General features: G+C 37.8%; 1 protein-coding gene across 1 annotated transcript; it reads left to right on the forward strand.

Annotated features, from left to right (window-relative positions):
• Nucleotides 1-518: 518 nt before the first annotated feature.
• On the forward strand, nucleotides 519-16934 carry ankrd52a (ankyrin repeat domain 52a). The gene is made up of 28 exons (XM_058764553.1): nucleotides 519-901; nucleotides 1553-1636; nucleotides 1836-1914; nucleotides 3318-3388; nucleotides 3518-3718; nucleotides 4460-4547; nucleotides 4688-4830; nucleotides 5460-5672; nucleotides 5804-5882; nucleotides 5957-6071; nucleotides 8626-8708; nucleotides 9008-9125; nucleotides 9332-9400; nucleotides 9736-9876; nucleotides 9978-10040; nucleotides 10641-10752; nucleotides 10856-10940; nucleotides 11093-11287; nucleotides 11375-11462; nucleotides 12521-12638; nucleotides 12718-12937; nucleotides 13032-13119; nucleotides 13934-14020; nucleotides 14149-14294; nucleotides 14404-14486; nucleotides 14583-14665; nucleotides 14893-14984; nucleotides 16483-16934. Exons 1-28 carry the CDS (start codon nucleotides 875-877, stop codon nucleotides 16731-16733), a joined length of 3222 nt encoding a protein of 1073 aa, XP_058620536.1. The 5' UTR covers nucleotides 519-874; the 3' UTR covers nucleotides 16734-16934.
• The last annotated feature ends 2504 nt before the right edge of the window (nucleotides 16935-19438 follow it).

The raw sequence follows: 19438 nt of genomic DNA on the forward strand, positions 1-19438 counted from the left end.
AAACAAAAAGATTAGATTTTGTGTGCTATATTTGACGTAAAAATCGCTTTTAGCATGGCCTTTGACCATAATGAGAAGCGTTTCACCTGCATTCACGTTTAAAAAGCATGATGCCAAAATTGCTTATCGGAAATATTCTAAAGTGTCTTTATTTGAAAAAGATTTACAAATTTGCTTTATTGGTTTGTACAGAAGAGGGCATTATACACATGAACTACGTTTGTGGCCTACTTAAAATGTCAGACATTTTGTTTTATATAGAGATTTTTTAATCTCCTCCTGATGGATATAAAAAGAAAAACAATAAAACCATCCTTCAACATCTACTGTATAATTAAACACTTGGACTTGGCAGCACAGAAGAGCTTCTTTTAGGCATCTTTAAACACACTGTTTAATGCTTCTCAGAAATTCATGCATTTCCGCAGCCATTTTAACTGCATATCCTTATACTAGAGGCCAAGGTGTGTCAAAGCAGGCCTCGTTTTTAGTGCATTTCTATGTAGCATTATAGCTTTAATTTTGAGCAGGCACAGACCGGTCTTAACTCTGTACTCTAAATGTTTGTATAGACATATGCTTAATTTTAACCCAGTTAATATTTTTCCAAGATAGCATTCATACAGAGCAAAAATTGATATTTAGGCCACCTTAAAGTTTGAAAACCCTTTTAGCAGCAAGGTTTAGTTCACGGGCATTTATTGTGAAAGTTGGTGCAGCAGGCGGCCATCACGCTGGTGTCGCTATTTTCAACTGCCTCACCAGCTAAAGACTCACTCATCACGTCTATAATCGCAGCACAAGATTGTTGTCTTGGTTTCCCAGCCTCGATTCCTTACTGATGAGGGACTTTCGGCCCGACTGACGCAGGGAGATGGGGGTACTCAATATTTCAGACCAGGTGAGGGATATTAAAACCCCACGAGTGGCGAAAATCAAGCAGTTTGTTGTTCGCTCTCTGCGCTTGTATGCAGAGCCTGATATGTTAGCTAACTTAGCTCCCTGACGATGGATTCTGCCATTTCCCTTATTATTTTCGCATCAAAATTTGTGTTTTTGTCATGCATTTAGCTGTAAACGTCACGTTTTTACTTTATAATAAGGGTAGGGTTACCCCAAGAGGCGCGATAAAAATGAAAAATAACCCTTTTATCACGCCCAGACGTTAGCCTGCGTGCTAACCTAATGAGCTGGGTGTCAGCCAGCCGCATAGGAAAACATCTATTGTGTGTTTATGTTTTTAAAATGCACATGTTTATTAATCCATTTAACAAATACTCCGGTTTTTGTTAAGTGATCCTTTTATATAACAATACTGTATGCAAATTTATCATATCTACGTAGAGACAATTGCAGTGCATGTTGTTTTGTTGCAGCTTTCTTATGATACTCAGTGATCGTGATATTTGATTATAATCATACCGTTTATACACCTCACAATTGACACTTAATGTTATACACTGTAAGCAGAAGTTGCTCAAACGAAAGGTTTGAATTTGTTGTCATGTTTCATAGCATTATCATTACATCCACCCTTTTTTTCCACCTCCAGCTGCCTCTGGTCCAGGCCATATTTAACCGAAATGTGGATGAAGTGAAGTTATTTTTGCACAAGAAAGATGAAGTCAATGCACTGGTATGTTCCAAATGGCGCATTTTAGTGTGAGCCTGAATTATGTGTCTCATCTGCATATGTGATGTAATAACTATGGACAGATTGTCCGGGTGACTGTACATATGGGCTGTGTGGGCCTTTAATGAAAAATGCCAGTGTGGAAAGGAAATAAAAAATCTGTTAACTTTTTTTTCTTTTTTTTTCTACTTTCTTGTGTCAGGACCAAGAGCGCCGCACACCTCTTCATGCTGCTGCCTGGCTGGGGGACGTTCATATAATGGAGCTTCTCATCAGCGCTGGTATGATCTTAAACAGCAGTGCTGCCACCATATGCAGTAATGTTTTTAATCAGATCTGGTATCAAAAGCTGATTGGACGATACAGCATTCTAGCCTTGCTAAAATGCATAAAATAGTAAAATTTATGGCGTCACATCCATTCGCATAAGTTCAGTCTATATCAGGGTTTTCCAATTATAATTAACAAAATCAAATGTAGCAGTAAAATTAAAAAAAATAGGCAGCACAATTATTCAAAACAAAACTGAAATAGTGATCTTCTCAATTTGCAATTATCAAATCAAAGGCTTCAATGTCATGAAGCAAGTTACAAAGTCTGATTCACATCATGCAAACTACATTGCTCATTTACACGCATGCAGCTTTCAATACTGCTCTGTTAAGAGTAAATCCTGCTTCACACAAACTCCATCTCTGCACTAAAGTGTATTTGGAAACCAACGTACACTTTGTGTTCACATAATTTTCAGTGGACCGACGTTTACAGTATTTCACCAATATCCCACCAAAATGAACGGATTTGACATGTTAAAAGCTCAATGGTTTGACCGCTTGAAAGTGAAGAATTTAAGACAAATATTTGTATTGTAACTTTCCATTAGCAGTAGAATCTTTATTTTTGTCTGGATGTCTTGGCAGTAGCAATAGGAGACATTTTCATATTCAATGAGTCAGTTCAAGTTGCGGTATATGACCAAATAACCACAATATATATTTTTTTGACTAATTTGTGCAGCCCAATTTAAAATAAATTCAATGAAAACACTTACTGAAAAACATTAGATATTTTTATTTGTTTGCCATGTGACCATTAACTGATATTTGAGAACCATGAACGTGCTAATGTGTCGATTATATTATTGAAATATTTACTTTTGTATTTGTTTATTTATTGATTGATTTTTTTTTAATTATTATTATTATTAGGCAGAACTGCACCACTGGTCTATGTCACTACACAGCGCCTGCTAAACCTAAAGCGGTTGATTTTCAGCCCGAGGCAATTTAACATCTCATTTAATAAACCAAATCCAATTCTGTTTTTGTACTTTTCTTGGTTGCATTTTGGCTCAACCAAGAGCATGAATTTGTGACCTGTTTGGAAGCAATCATTATTTTTACAATTTGCTGACACTAATGGCACAGAAATTACACACTTCACCTTAGATTAATTTGCTAAGTGTTTTAAAAAATAAATTGTGTCCATAATGGTTTTATTATTTATTAACTATCATGTATAAGCATTTTGGTATGAGAGACATGCCTAACAACGCCCTTTAGCCACAAATGAATTCACAATGTGAAATGGCTAGTTTTACTTTATTGCTTAAGTATTAATCATTTATTAACTTCATTCTTTAAATCTGTTTTTCTTCCTTATTTTGGTTCACCTAACCACATAGGTGCGAATGTCAATGCAAAGGACCATGTGTGGCTAACACCATTGCACAGAGCAGCTGCTTCCAGAAACGAGGTAAACAGGCATATAAATCACACAGGCTCAAGTGGAGTGGAGGCTCAATCTGAGTAACAGCTTACTCATGCCATTGTTTAGCATTTGTAGCAATTTAATATGATTCATGCATTTTGTTTTTTTACCCAGAGGGCTGTGGGGCTGCTGCTAAGGAAGGGAGCTGACGTTACAGCGCGGGATAAGTTCTGGCAGACACCACTGCACATTGCAGCGGCCAACCGAGCCACGCGTTGTGTTGAGGCCCTGCTGCCCCATGTGACAAGCCTGAATATGGCCGACCGCACGGGCAGAGCGCCCTTGCATCACGCTGCTCAGAGTGGATACCAGGAGGTAGGGTGGATTTACTCCTCTAATGCACTCGGGTGAATTAAACAACAGGGTGGGCCACTTCAGCCCTCAACATCTTTGTTTTAACTCTCTACAAGATTGTGCAAGTGCAAATTGCCATTAGAGCGAGCACAGATACTTCCGTTTTGATGTAATATTTTGTACAACCTTTGCTGCACATTTTGTTGCCGTCACAGTAATTTAAATATTTTATAATATTTCTATTTCTATATTGAATATTTAAGAAAACTACACATTTTGTGCACAGTAATTTTAATGCTGTAATATTTCTATATTTTAATATTTAATATTAAGTATTTGAGAAAATACATTTTGTGCACACTCACAATAATGTTTTATAATATTTGTATATTTTTAATATTGAATATTAAACTTTTTAAATATAATTGTCAAGATTTACAAGATTGAATATGAATAATTTTTGTATTAAATCACACTGTAGATAAAATAGTTATAAATTTTTGATATCGATAAGTTGATATTGCTTTAAGTGCTTTAATATGGCACAATAAAAATATATTATTACAATAAAAAAAGCAAGTAACTTGGTACTGAAATACCAGTCCTTTTAACTTCCTTATTGCCAGTTTGATTTTACATCTCTACCTGTATAGGGTAAAAAATATGACTTTGCTTTTTTTTAAGTTCTCATGGGCGCCTCTAATGCACAGATGGTTTTAATAAATGGATACAATGTGACTTTGTGCTTTTGCTGCCAACTAGATGGTTAAATTGCTGCTGAACAAGGGAGCCAATCTGAGTGCCAGTGACAAGAAAGACAGGCAGCCCATTCATTGGGCAGCTTACCTTGGTAAGTGTATACTCGTATCTTTCTGAAGTGTTCTAGGTGTTTTCTGTAGCTAAATAGCAATTGATTGGTTTCATCGTCTTTAGCCACTTAGTGGTGATTCCTGGAAGTAGTAGTAATACTTACCTGTTTGGTTCTTTCAGGACATCTGGAGGTGGTTAAGCTGCTGGTGTCTCAAGGCTCGGATAAGAGCTGTAAGGATAAGCGAGGATACACCCCTCTCCACGCTGCTGCTGCCAGTGGCCACGTCGATGTGGTCAAGTACCTGTTACGCAATGGAGCCGAGGTCAGGGCCAGGGCTTGACATTAAGCTTTTTCACTTTTCTCCTCTTGATTTATTTTTTTGTCCAATGATTAAGTGTCTGGTTCCTAAATGATAGATTAAAAATATTGGCAATATGGGATAAGGCATCAGAAATATGAAGTCAACCGTGTTCAAACATGATGCATTTGGACAACATGACCTTTTCTAACCCAGATAAATGTTCCCCACCGGCTGTTCATCACTAGGCCATGGGTCAAAAATGATTGCAATGTAAAGTGTTTTTACACATGAATCATTTTTAAAAGAACAAATTTTAGGCCAAAAAGTGAATCCGATGTCCCTGGATTTGGTCTACTTAAGTGATGATCATTTGTTTCTGAAACCCACCTCATGGGAATATTTTATTATTGTCAATATAATATAATTTAATTTTTTTTTTTTTTGGCCAGGTATTTGAACGACTTGTCAATAATAAAGGATCAATATTAGTTATGTCATAGCCATGACCCATGATTTTGTACTTGCAAGATGATGGCAAAAGTCTGTAGTGCAGAATAAGTCATTGATATTTTTGGTCTATTTTCCTGGAAAAGAAATGGGGTTGATCCTTGGTTTACAAGATATTTTATTCCATGCTGTCTGTTTCTCAGATTGATGAGCCTAATGCCTTTGGAAACACTGCTCTCCATGTGGCCTGCTACACGGGACAGGAGGCCGTAGCCAACGAGCTGGTCAACCGTGGGGCCAACGTCAACCAGCCCAACCACCGTGGCTACACGCCCCTGCACCTGGCTGCCGTGTCCACTAACGGGGCTCTCTGCCTGGAGCTGCTGGTCAACAACGGTGCTGATGTCAACATGCAGGTCTGGATAGGGAAACAGGAGTGGTTTATTAAGACATTGCTCTGATTGGATGATCTAAATGTATTTGACTTGAATTTTTGCATGCTTTCTCAACATTTTTAAGACGTTTCTTTATTTTGTCTTTTCCACAGAGTAAAGAAGGGAAAAGCCCTTTGCACATGGCAGCCATTCATGGACGTTTCACTCGCTCTCAGATCCTCATTCAAAATGGTTAGTTACTTTCCTTTTTCACTCAACTTCCAGTTCCTTTTGTAGTATTTAACCCCCACTTATTGTCTCCTCAGGTGGGGAGATAGATTGTGTGGACAGATATGGCAATACTCCTCTTCATGTTGCTGCTAAGTACGGCCACGAGCTGCTTATCAGCACCTTAATGACAAACGGTGCTGACACAGCCAGGTACAAACATGTTTGTTGAGTGAGACTTTGTTTAGGTATTTTTGTTTTTTGTAGTGAGTGGAATAAAGTCATCTTTTACAATATAACAATTTCATAATGTCTTTATCATACAATCTTAAAGGGGTCATATGATGCTTTTTTTAAAGATCATTGTTTTGTGTAACAGAATATGTTGACATGCTTTAAAGGGTTAGTTCACCCCGAAATGTAAATTTTGTCATTAATTACTCACCCTCATGTCGTTCCAGACCCGTAAGACCTTCGTTCATCTTCGGAACACAAATTAAGATATTTTTGATGAAATCGGAGAGCTATCTGAACCTCCATAGACAGCAACACAACTGAAATGTTCCCAGGTCCAGAAATGTAGTAAATGCATCGGTAAAACAGTCCATGTGACATCAGTGGCTCAACTTCAGTTTTGCGACGCTATGAGAATACTTTTTTTTGCGCAAAGAAAATAAAAATAACATAATTTACTCAACCATTCTTCCTCCCCCAGTTGTATCTTCCGCCATTTTAAAAAGTATCACAACGCATACACACGCTTTCCCCTAAACGTAAACAACGCTTATTGCGCAGATTGCGTTCATGTGCGCACTTTCCCCCCGAATGTAAACAACGCTGATTAAGTCAAATACATTCTTAGGTACTCTCCAAAATGGCAGAAGACGTAACTCCGGGGAGAAAAATGGTTGAAATTGTTAGAATGAGTAAATTGTTATTTTTGTTTTCTTTGCGCAAAAAAAAAAAAAAAAGTGTTCTTGTACTGTCGCAAAACTGAAGTTGAGCCATTGTCGCATGGACTATTTTACCGATGTATTTACTACGTTTCTGGACCTGGGAACATTTCAGTCTATGGAGGGTCCGATAGCTCTCCAATTTCATCAAAAATATCTTAATTTGTGTTCCGAAGATGAACGATGGTCTTAAGGGTCTGGAACAACTTGACGGTGAGTAATTAATGACAGAATTTTCATTTTGGGAATTTTCATTTTCTTTGATGTTCAAAAACACATTATTTTTCAAATAATGTACATTATTGTAGTTCCTCTATGCCCCGCCTCTCTCAAACACGTTGGTTTCTACAAAGCCCCTCCTTCCGACAAGCGCAGTCTGCTGTGATTGGACAGCTGACACAGTGCATTGTGATTGGCCGAACACCACAAGCACGCGTCAGAAATGTAACGCCCCTTACCATAATCGCGAGCTTCAGCTTTCAAAGTAAATATAAAGACAGTTAATAATGTTGTTCGTTTTACCATCAGTTCAAGCCCGAAAGGGGAACAAAGTCACGTGACAGACACAGTGATGCTCGTATGTATTTGCAGTACACAAGCCACGGTTAAGACAGTTGACTACATTGTGATGTGACTCACTCACACACACACACACAGCGCGTTACTCTACACTGCACATAACTCCGCATTTGAACAGTCAATAGCAAATACTTAAACTAATAACAAAACATACTTACAGTAGCTGATTCAGAAGCGCCAGATTGTCATAGCAATGTTGGAATTGACCTTTTTGTTTTTTTTAAGAAATAGCCTTTATGCACAGCCAGCCTTGTACTCTCCTAGGTTCACAAAACGGTCATCCATAAAATGCGTTGCACAAATTCAAACATTTGGGTTGTGCTGTTCTGTTGTAAACAAATCTTAACAAATGATTCCTAATTGCATCTACTTCTGGAAGGCCAAATAAAGTGCTTTTGCTTTCGCATAGAAACATAGCGTCTCCCTGACATGGCTGCATCAACACTACTGCGGTTACTGAAACCACGCCTTCTTTCTTTGCGTGAACATTTGGGCGGCATTACGCAAATATTTCCACATCGTGACGTAGACATGTGGGGGTGTGTTTGAATGAAGCGTTTTAGCCCGGTCTGGATCAGCCTTCTCTTTTAGATAGAATAAATCCTTCTGTGGGAGACTTTGAGCTTTGCAACTCTGTAGATTGTATACATGCACAAACAGCTACATACCACACTAAAGAAAAGGAAAACAAGAAATCGCATCTCATGACCCCTTTAAGCAAATTCTGTGGCTGATCATGAATTACATTTATGCAAAATGTAATGTGTATTTTTATAAGTTTCAGTTTTTCATGTAATATTTATATTTTAGCTTTATTGCAATTACAAAATTACACATTCTTTCATATGTTTTAGTTAACAACATCAACACTGGGCTAAAGAGTGTTACTGGCTCAATAAATAGCAAAAAATAATCATGTCATTGCAAAATGTTGAAGATTGAATCACTACGTTAAAAAATTCGGAATATTACACTTTTCCTTGCTTGTTCATGAAAATGTTAAATAATTTCAGTTATTATCAGACACCCTCACATATAATTAGGTGTATTTGTTTCATGTGCATCTCATTTCTCCTTGTATTTCTGACAATTTAGTTAAAAATGGCACAGTCTACCCCTCTTCCTTGTAAATGCAAAAGGAATTTGCATTTGATTCTAATCTCCTCACAGTTTGCATGCTGTCTGCTTGTGGCATGTGTAATGAAATAATTTGCTAATTTGTCCTCTTTGTACAGACAAGGAATTCATGGGATGTTTCCTCTACACTTAGCTGTGCTCTACGGGTCCTCTGACTGTTGTCGTAAGCTACTTTCCTCAGGTACGCACAATTTCTCCATATACAGTGACCAATTACAGCAAGAGCCAAATGAAAATGGTTTTGTCCCTGGACTATACGGTATATGTGCTTGTCCCTTAGGGAAGTGCTGTGATTGTAATAATGTGGTACTAAATAGTTGGCATATTCATGTGCATGTTAAAATGTCAAATCCCATGCTACTTCATTAGTGATAGACTGAAGTCTTAAAGCAGTCCATTAACTGCTTTTCACATGACCGATTTGCTGCCAGGAAAAGTGACAGTGTAATTCTCCAACTAACATTGCATTGACTTTTGCAGGTCAGCTCTACAGCATTGTGTTGTCAATGAGTAAAGAACACGTGCTTTCGGCCGGATTTGACATCAACACCCCAGACAACTTTGGGAGGACCTGTCTACACGCTGCTGCCTCTGGAGGGTGAGACTGCAGCTCTACTTAGAACGGGCTATTTAAAAATCCACTAGCCCACTTTATATCAGGTGTCCCATATAACAGCATTTTATGCGCACAAATGCCAAGCAAGGTCGTTTTGCTGATTCTGACTCAACAGCCAGCATCTGAATGTAGTTGAAAAAGATGTTTAAAATATTTATTTATGCATATCCTTTATTCTCTTTATTCAGGAATGTTGAATGTCTCAACCTGCTCTTAAGCAGTGGAGCTGACATGAATAAGAAGGACAAGTTTGGAAGGTACAAATCTTCTTTCTTTGATAAAATGGGATGCTCACAATTTCTGTCATGATCATATCTGAAGTGTGCATGATGTAAATATTCCTTATGCCAGGTAGTGATGCTCTGTAATAATTTTTTAAATCACATTTAATAATGAACACTCAAATATGCAGTTTTTATATCAACTTTTTAATTATGTAATTTTGTCAAATTTATTTTGGGTGAGTGTTTTTGGTTTCAGTGCAATTGTTTTCTTTTAAATATAGGATTTTGGCATGAAGTATGCTGGCCCTTTTTTATTTTTTTGAGATTTACCTGAATGCTGAGTGTTTAAATTTGTGTCTCTCCACCAGGGCTCCTTTGCACTATGCGGCTGCTAATGGGAGGTATCAGTGTGTGGTGGTTCTGGTAGGAGCAGGGGCGGAGGTCAACGAGCGTGACCGCTCTGGCTGTACACCTCTACACTATTCGGCTGCATCGACTGCGTTCTGCAGGTGAAATGCACTCTCACACACACCCACACATCTTCTTGCATCTATTAAATATAATAGTGCATGGTGTACACAGCATTACTGATTTCTGGTGTCTTTCTCAGAACGGACCGACCCCATGCCAGCACCCATCAGAACCAAGAGGATGGGGAGAAGGAATCCTTCCTGTAAGTTTTGTTTTTTTGTTTGTAAATGCAGTTCTGTACCTAATCCTTGCTTTTAATTGAAGTTTATTTTTTTCCACTTGAATTATTTAAATAATTACATTATATATGCTTTACACTTATGTTACATATGTGTCACATGACCATCTGGAGTGGTGCAGTTAATGTCAGCTGTCTCTTTGAACACTGATTAGTGCTAGGGGTGTGCAGACCCCTAGTGGTCCATTAAGGTACTGCACAGTGTTTCAAAAGTCCCCCAGGGGGTCAGCAAAATAGTTTAGAAAAAAACCTGTAGAAAATAATACATTAAGAAACAATTTATTTAGCAAGGATGCATCTTAAGCTATATTGTAAAATTTAACATCTATGATGTTACAAAAGATTCTTTTTGATTCAGTTCAGAAGAATTGTGACAATTTTAAAATGTATTAAAATAGAAAAAGTTATTTTAAATCACATTAATTTCACAAATTACTGTTTTTACTGTATTTTTAACGAGATGACTTAAATCTTACATACCTCAAACTTTTGAATGTTAGTGCAACTATGAAAAAGTTGTTTTGAGTTGCAGTCTTTAAGTCCCATGTGTTTTGATACTTTCAGGTGTGTGGAGCATTTGTTGGATAATGGTGCTGATCCATCTCTGTGCAACACTAAAGGATACAGCGCTGTGCATTACGCTGCGGCCCACGGCAACAAACAAAACCTGGAGCTGGTGAGATTGACCTTTCACTCTAACATCGTCCACTGTGATTTTTAACTACTTCTTACAGTAAAACACTTGATACATGCTTCATATTTTGTTCTTGATTCTATAGCTTTTGGAGATGTGTTTCAACACGCTAGGAGACAAGGAAAGCAACGGGTCCATCAGCCCACTACACTTGGCGGTATGTACAAAATGTCAAGACAAAAAAATCAGCAGCAATATATTGATCAGCATATATTCTGTAATTCCACAGAGAACTGCCCCCTTTTGGTCCAAAAAAGAAATATGTAATGAGCTAATATTAAAAGAAATGACTTTTCCACTCTCCTTTTGCTGTCAGGTGGAGTCGGTCACTGGGAATGTGTCACAGTGTTAATTGAGTCTGGAGCGTATGTGGATGCCTGTGACCCGGTGGGGCGCTCTGTGCTGTATGTGGCCTCTCAAAGAGGACATGCTCGCTGCGTAGAGCTGCTGCTCTGCCAATCAGCGTCTTGCCTGCTCACAGAGCACCGCAGCAAATGGGGCCCTCTTCATGTTGCAGGTACAGAGAGCACGTATGTGTAAATTGCCTTGTGAATCATATCTTTCTGTGGGAATTGACAAGTTGTTGTGTGCTTTTTGTTGACAGCTGCCAACGGCCACTCCGAATGTCTGCGGATGCTGCTCTGTAGCGAGGGGGGAGCCGACCTTGTTAATGTTACAGATGCAGAGGGACAGTATGTATGAGCTGTTGGCTCTATTACTTTCTTTTTAATGCTTTTTATCGTTTTGCTCATGTTCACAGCATTCATTTTAAGTAAACAAGGTAATGCATCTTGCATAATCTGATTGAATCTAATGATTTACAATAATTTCACTCTAAAAAATGCTGGGTTAAAAACAACCCAACTTGGGTTATTTGGCAACCCAGCGCTGGGTAAATATTAGACAGAATTCAGGCTGGGTTATTTTGACCCAGCAATTGGGTAGAAAAAAATAACCCAGCAACTTAATTACAGAAAAACTACCTAGCACCTAGGTTAAAAAAAATATTAAAAATAACCCAATAAAATGACCCAGCATTTTTTAGAATGTTGGATTAAACGTATAGAAAGTATATGATGATTTTTTTTTATGTAATTTTTTTTATATTTATAATAATTGTATTTACATTTTTATAATTGTATTTATACTTGCATTGATTTATGTTAACATAGTTATCATATTAAAATTATAACTAAATAATAGTTTAATTTCAAGGTCTTCTTGTGAAATGAAGTCTTGAGCCTGCTACTGGACAGTGTAGTAAAATATAAATTATTATTGTATGCAAATATACTATATCTGAGACAAGACTGTAATACGCAGTTTGTCTGGGTTCCAAAAAACTTGAAATAAAAACAGATATTTTAGCATTTAATAAATATTTTAGGTAAATGCTATTCATGTCACAACATGTGCAGTGTTATTTCTTTTTACAGAAATACTTTTCTATATATATTTCAGAGATGTAAGCAAAAGACAATTTGGTAATCTAAGTTATTGGTATGACAATTAAGTGTCAAAATATGTAATTCACATAAGTTCAAACACAAAAAGTCACTTTCAAATAAACAAAAACAAAACAAGCCATGCATAGCACTTCCATTTTGGATAAGAGATCCTCATAAAAATTTTAATTGTTATTGAAATGTTCCCAAACAATGCTGAAAAATAACATAACTATTTATTTTCATTTGTATTTTCAGCTCTCAGTTGTTGATATCATTCTCACTGTTTCCCTCTCTCTCGATAGAACTCCACTAATGCTGGCAGTGCTGGGGGGACACACTGACTGTGTGCATCTGCTGCTGGAGAGAGGAGCTTGCCCTGATATGAGAGACAGGAGAGGAAGAACAGCCTTACACAGAGGGGTGAGATTCTGAAATCACTTGTAAAGCTTTTGCTGTAGTCCTCATAATGGGAGGTTTCTAACCAGGTCTGTCTTTGTAGGCGGTGATGGGTCGGGAGGACTGTATAACCGCCCTGCTGTCCCACAGTGTCTCAGTCCTCAGCAGAGATTTTCAGGGGCGAACTGCGGTCCATCTGGCTGCCTCTTGCGGCCATGCTGACATTCTCTCCAATCTTCTTTCTGCTGCTGACCACTCCCATCCCCACGACCCAATCACAGACCGCCACGGCTACACACCCGCACACTGGGCAGCCTATCACGGTAAGAGCTCAGACCTCAGTAAGCCTCAGTGGCTCGTTCGCATTGCTAAAACTGTCATAAGTTAAATAGGTGACTTGCGCTATTTGTGAAACAGGTCATGAAGACTGTTTGGATGTTTTACTTGAACTTAAACCATGTAGTATCCAGGAGGGAAACCCCTTCACCCCACTGCACTGTGCTCTGTGAGTATTGATTTTCTTTTTTTTCTTTTTTTAGTTTCAAAAGTGATGTAAATCTTTTTTTATTATTATTTGAAATATTTACTGGGAAAACTGAACTGAAAAAGTTTTTTGTTCATCATCTTAGCAGTTTGTACCCAGATTACTTCAAATTGAAATCAATGATGGTGGTAATGGTGTAAAAAAATGCCCACTAATTTTAAATCCGTTCCACCTCGGTATACACAACCGTTCAAAAATGTGGGGACAGTAAGATTAAAAAAACACAGGTAATACTTGTATATGGTATATGACAAAGACTTTTAAAAATATATATATTTTAGATGCAATTGAACTTCCTATTTATCAAAAATGTATCACAGTTTCTACAAAAATATTATGCAGCACAACTGTTTTCAACATTGATGATGATGATAAATGTTTCTTGAGCACCTAATCAGCATATGAGAATTAGCATTTTAAAATATATTAAAATGGAAAACTAAATTGCAATAATATTACTGTTTTTACAGTTTTTTTTTTGTTTGTTTTTTTTTTTAATCAAATAAATGCATCCTTAGTGAGCATAAGATACATTTTTCAAAAATCATTTAAAAATCTTACCAACCCCATACTTTCGAATGGTAGTGTACTTGGATACTTGTTCAAATACATTTTTTACAGCCACCGAAATTAGCCATTGAATCTTTTCTGCGTAGTAAACCCATATATTAAGTTTTTGATTTGCAAAGAGTATTTAAATAAAGCTATATTGAATATATAATGTATGGTATGTTGCCTAATCGCCATGCTGCATGTTCTTGTCTTCCCGTTGCAGCATTAATGGCCATAGTGGTTCTGCAGAGCTGCTGTTGGAATCCAGTGTTTGTAATTTGCTGGTAAACATCAGGGATGCCAAAGGAAGGTTGGTGCAAATAGTTATTAAAATATTATTATATATGTATATTAATTTTAAAAAAAAGTTACAAATTGAAAACCAATACATGAGTTATCAACCATTTAAATGACTATGTGCTGACATCTTGTACTCAGGACCCCGCTTCATGCGGCCGCATTTGCCGAGGACGTGGCTGGGCTGCAGCTGGTTCTGCGGCACGGAGCTGACATCAATGCCGTGGACCACTCAGGGCGTTCTGCACTGATGGTGGCCGCCGACAATGGCCAAAGCGGTGCTGTGGGTAAGAGTTATACCATATGTGATATAATCCAAGACCCTCAGACATTACAAGTCTCATGTCTCTATAGAGAGGTTAGTAATTTCAGATTTTTTGTTATTGTCGTATGTAGCCCTGCTGCTGCACAGAGCCAAAGCCGACCTGTCCCTCCTGGATGTGAACAAGAACACTGCCCTGCACCTGGCCTGCAGCAAGGTAACAAACTGCACTCTTTTTAAACTTAACACTAATTTTCTCTTGATCAGATTTCTCAAATGTTGTGCATATTGCTAACTGTGTTTGTGTTTGAAGGCTCATGAAATGTGTGCCATGCTGATCTTGAAGGAGATCCACAACCCTATCCTCATAAATGCAACCAACAGTATGCTTCAGATGTGAGTTTCTTTGTCCTAGTTTGCAAATACAAGTAGTAAGCAACTATTCATGGCTCTGTAGCAATGTCATAACATTGCTCTCTTTTTTGAGTATCCTGACTAGCTTTAAACCTTTGCTTGATTTGTCTTTGTGGCACAGAAACTACACACTTTACTTGAAACTCAATCAGAATAAACTGGACAAACATTTTAAAATCATTCTCCACTTCATTTTCTTTATATTTCAGGCCCCTCCACATTGCCGCCAGGAATGGTTTGGCCACCGTGGTTCAGGCCTTGCTGAATCGTGGAGCCACAGTGCTGGCAGTGGATGAGGAAGGTAAGACCGGCCTTGCTGTGGTTTTTCCAAGTGAATTTGCAATACAATACAGACAAATTCATGTTTTGCATTTTTGGGAAAAGTTTGCGTGAGCTGCTCACGGCAATATGAACTGGTGCAAAGACTAATATTAGGGGTAAAAAGTATATTGTGCAATTGTTTCCATGGAATAATTATTAGAAATCCTATATTAATACTGATAAAGTTGGCATACTAGTAATTTACTGTTCTGAACATGACAAATTTGTTAATTATCCCCATTTTATATGGGCCTGATTATATATACACACACACACACACACGTTCTTTTTTGTGAAAAGTGGGGACATTCCATAGGCGTAATGGTTTTTATACTGTACTTACTGTATGTGCTATTGCCCTACACCAACCCTACACCTAAACCTACCCCTTACAGGAGACTGTGCATGTCAACTTTCCCCGAAAAAACCTAATTCTGAGTGATTTATAAGCGTTTTGAAAAGTGGGGACATGGGTCAATGTCCTGAGATGTCACCTTCACCTTGTAATACCTGTGTCATACCTTTGTCATTATACAAATCTATGTCCTGAATTTTCACAAAATCGCGCGCACACACACACACATACATGCATGTATTTTTTGCAAGTGAATACTGGTTGGACCGGGTAAAAATGTCACTGTTGAGAGGGGAAAAAAACAAAGAATTTTGAATTGCAGTTTAAATCACATTTTATTACATTCAGAAATGATTGTAAAAAAAAGGTAAATAAAACAATTCCAAAACATTAGCACTATAGTATATTTTAGTTCCCTTTACTCCAAAGAACATTTTAATTATGATGGCATTTATTATAAACAACATTTATTAGAAACACCAAGCATAAACTTATTTAAAGTGAAACTGAATTACCAGTGTGTGGGAAATAAACTTGACGTGCTTTGCCTCTCCTATCAAGCACAAATGGTGTTAGGGAGACATAAAAACACCTAGAAATAAAACATTTCTGTATGAATGCATAATTCGACAACAGCTAACAACAACTTACCCTCATTTACTGAAAGACAGTCATTTCCCTGCGAGGGGAAAAAAGAAAAACCAGACGTGAGAATTTGAACCGTGTAACTTTAGGCTTTGTTGACTGCATTTTCATTTGATGAATAGGCTGTGATGTCAAGTTAGCCATGTTAGAACTGATATGTTGTGTGTGCTTGATTTTCATTACTTTGGAATATAAATCGCAGCATATTTCAGATGTTAAAAACAAAGCGACTGGTACTCTCGCTAATGACGGCAGACCCAGTCCCAGAAGAGAAGAAATTGTTGTATAAAGTCGTTATGTTTGTTTTCTTTGAGTACAAAAAGGGCATGAGTGTGAGCAATTAATGACAGAATTTTCATTTTTGGGTGAACTATCCATTTAATAACCTTTCTCTAAATCATGGAACTGCTATATTTGAATGAGTTTCTCCTTGACTAAGATTCCTCTGTTTTTTTTTTCTTTTTTTGTCATGTCACAGGTCATACGCCAGCCCTGGCTTGCGCATCCAATAAAGCTGTTGCCGACTGCCTAGCTCTCATTCTGTCAACCATGAAGCCTTCCTCCTCCACACCCTCCTCATCCTCACCGTCGTCTCCCAGCCTCAACTTGCTCAAGCACTGTGGCATCACCGCCGCCTGTCCCCCCCTGCCCAATGGAGGCCTTCGCCATGGTTACGGCAAAGATCGCCATGGTGCTACTATTGGCTTGGATGGCTACTTGACCGAGTAAGGCGTTCTTACTCGCTAAAAAAAAAAAAAAAAAAGCGTGGTCGCTTGGTTTGGTCCTCTCTACACACCTAGATAAACCTATATGCAATTACAGCCACACATCCCTCCTGTGCCAGTATCAAAGCTTTTCTTCACATCTCAGTAGAGAGCGAACACGAGAGGACGAATTTAGCTATTTATTTCTATTTATTTTCCCCGCTTTCACCCCTGACTCCCATTTAGATGCTGTCCATTCAGTACGAGTCTAAAATCTAAAATCTGAATCTAAGCCATCTATTCGAACCAGTATCCATCACTGGCGAGTCAGTCCTTTATTTCTTCTCCATTTGCGGTCGATTCGACTCGGTTCATGTTAGAATTATGCAGCTGTGTGTCTCCATGGTAACAGTGATAATGGATGGGTTTCCATATCATGCCTCCTATTTGCGTGACGCTGTGGCCTTGCATAGGAATTTACAGCCTGCCCTGAGGAACAATTTAAACGGGTTACACTAGATTTGCATGAATTTGCGGGACCATGTATTTGATAGTGGTCTTGTGTGTGTTTGTGTGCGTGCGTGCACGTGTATGTGTGACATCCACTTTTGCGCAACAGTCCAAGTTTTTCATCCCATACTTGATTACGTTTCAAGGTTTTTATGTGAGGTGCAATCTGATTTAGCACAGATCAGGAAAAACAAACAACCTAACAGAATCATATTGACAGAAGGGAAACCATGCTACCTTAAGCCAAAAGACCAATGACCTCCTGAGAGAGGGGTCTGATATATAACGCTTGTTTACTTGTTAGAGAGAAAAGGGATAGTGTTTGGATGGGTTTGGAGGTTGAAAATTCATATTAGGTTTACAATGAAGGTATTAGGTAGTCCAGATCACTGTTTGTAGGTGGGCAGATGAAAGAGGAGTTAAGTGTCATGATTTTGGCCGTTTAAACAACATTTTGAAGATGCTACACTAAGGAAGTATAGAAAGCACAAACGTCGTTACAGATGCAAACGTCATACACAGTACTTGCTCCTTGGGACTTTTGGTTTTATTTGTTTTGCTTTTTGGGCTTCATAAAAGTTCTTCAATTAAATCTACTGCTTTGCTATAATATTTAGTGTGGAGTTGCTTTCACAGTGCCTGCTGAATTTAGATTTGTCTACCTAGGGTCCAATCAGTTTAACACACCATATGCGCTCCTTTAAAGTCATCGAAATGGTGCTTCGACCAGTGAAACATCAGTATTTCACTAAAATCCGTTATGAATTGATCACCTGAATAGATGAACGTGTGATTCATATATCAGAACCCACTTGGGTTGTTTTAGACTTTGGGGAGTGTATATGTCAAGTGTTTAGGCTGACTGGACCTTTTTTACGTTTGTTTATGGTGTTGGGGAGCAGTCATGGGTATGACCAAAGTCGAGCGATTTCTAATTACCATTTTAATAGGAACTAATAGATATCCAAAAAGGCATTATCTTTTTAATTGAAGTACTGAAATAACATTCTCCCCTGCTCTTTTTAAAATGCTTCCTTATTGCCAAAGGTAGATTAATTAATAAAGTTAAGATTGTGCTTCCATTAGGTTTTTTGCACCTAAACACAAAATAAGAACATTGTGAATGAGTGTTTGAAACATCCCTTTTTTTGTTTGTGCACCACAAACAGGCAATATATGCTCAGTCAGTAATGAGACAATCAGTTGAAAGGGCTTTTAATTTTGCCATAGATTTTTTTTTTTTTTTTTTCCTAAAGCAAAAGTGTAATTTTTTTTTTTCCAATTAGGAAGAGCTATACAAATCTATATCTCTTAATTCAAGAATTAATGCATACTTTCAGGCGTGAAATGTGGACTTGTTCTCAATTATACCAATACTATTGCTTTCATTACAGTATATCAGGATTTTAGTGATTTAGATAGAGTAGCTTTGAAGTATTGTAACATTAACTGATATTTTATGGGTGAATGAAGGTGTGTAGACAAATGGAATGGTAACGTTAGGTGTTTAAAGGCTGTGTGGAGAGCATATTTATACTGATTCACAAAATGACCTCTTCGTCTTTGTAATGACAGATTTTGGCTGCTTAAACAAGTTTCTCCGCTCCACGCAGACCTGATTATAAAGCACTTGCTTGTTCAGTAACAAAAAAGGATGAAAAAAAAATAAAATACGCTTTTGCATCTGTCACAAGCTGTATATGGGCAAATATCTGACCTCTACTTGCAAGAGTACAAATGTGCATGTGTGCAAATCAGATTAGTCAAGTTATATCGCAGTGTTTTGCCTGGGAAATATTTCTAAGTGGGCTACATGACTAAGAGGAAGTCCCTCATGGGAGTTTAATTCAAGCTTATTTACCTGTACTTGAGCTTGACTATATCACGTACAATAACGTTTGCTGTGGTTTGGAGGAGGGAATCAGTGTGAGTGTAGACAGCACAGGGTACGATAATGAAGTGCAAGTTGATGAGCTTGAAGTTATTTGCACTGCCAGTTATACTGCTTGTAGTTGTAAAAACAAAACAAAAAAATATTTATAAATTTAGTCTAGCCACATGTAGTTGAGTTCGAAAAACAAGTGCCCGTAGAGCCTGTGATTAGTAATACATTTCATTTTGGTGCAAGAAAAAGTGCTGCTTTTGATTGTATCTTGGAGCTCATTTTTTAGAGGTGATCTTTGTCTATTTATTAGCGAAAATAATTCTTATCCAGCCAAA

Source organism: Onychostoma macrolepis, chromosome 23, assembly GCF_012432095.1.
Source record: "Onychostoma macrolepis isolate SWU-2019 chromosome 23, ASM1243209v1, whole genome shotgun sequence".
NCBI lineage: Eukaryota > Metazoa > Chordata > Actinopteri > Cypriniformes > Cyprinidae > Onychostoma > Onychostoma macrolepis.

What these genes read in the sequence shown, in the direction of transcription:
- ankrd52a (XM_058764553.1), top strand. Translation starts at nt 875, where the DNA reads ATGGGGGTACTCAATATTTCAGACCAG. An exon ending in GTGCTGATGTCAACATGCAG is followed by an intron (nt 5,673 to 5,803) that starts GTCTGGATAGGG and finishes TCTTTTCCACAG; the next exon opens with AGTAAAGAAGGGAAAAGCCC. An exon ending in ACAAACAAAACCTGGAGCTG is followed by an intron (nt 10,753 to 10,855) that starts GTGAGATTGACC and finishes TTGATTCTATAG; the next exon opens with CTTTTGGAGATGTGTTTCAA.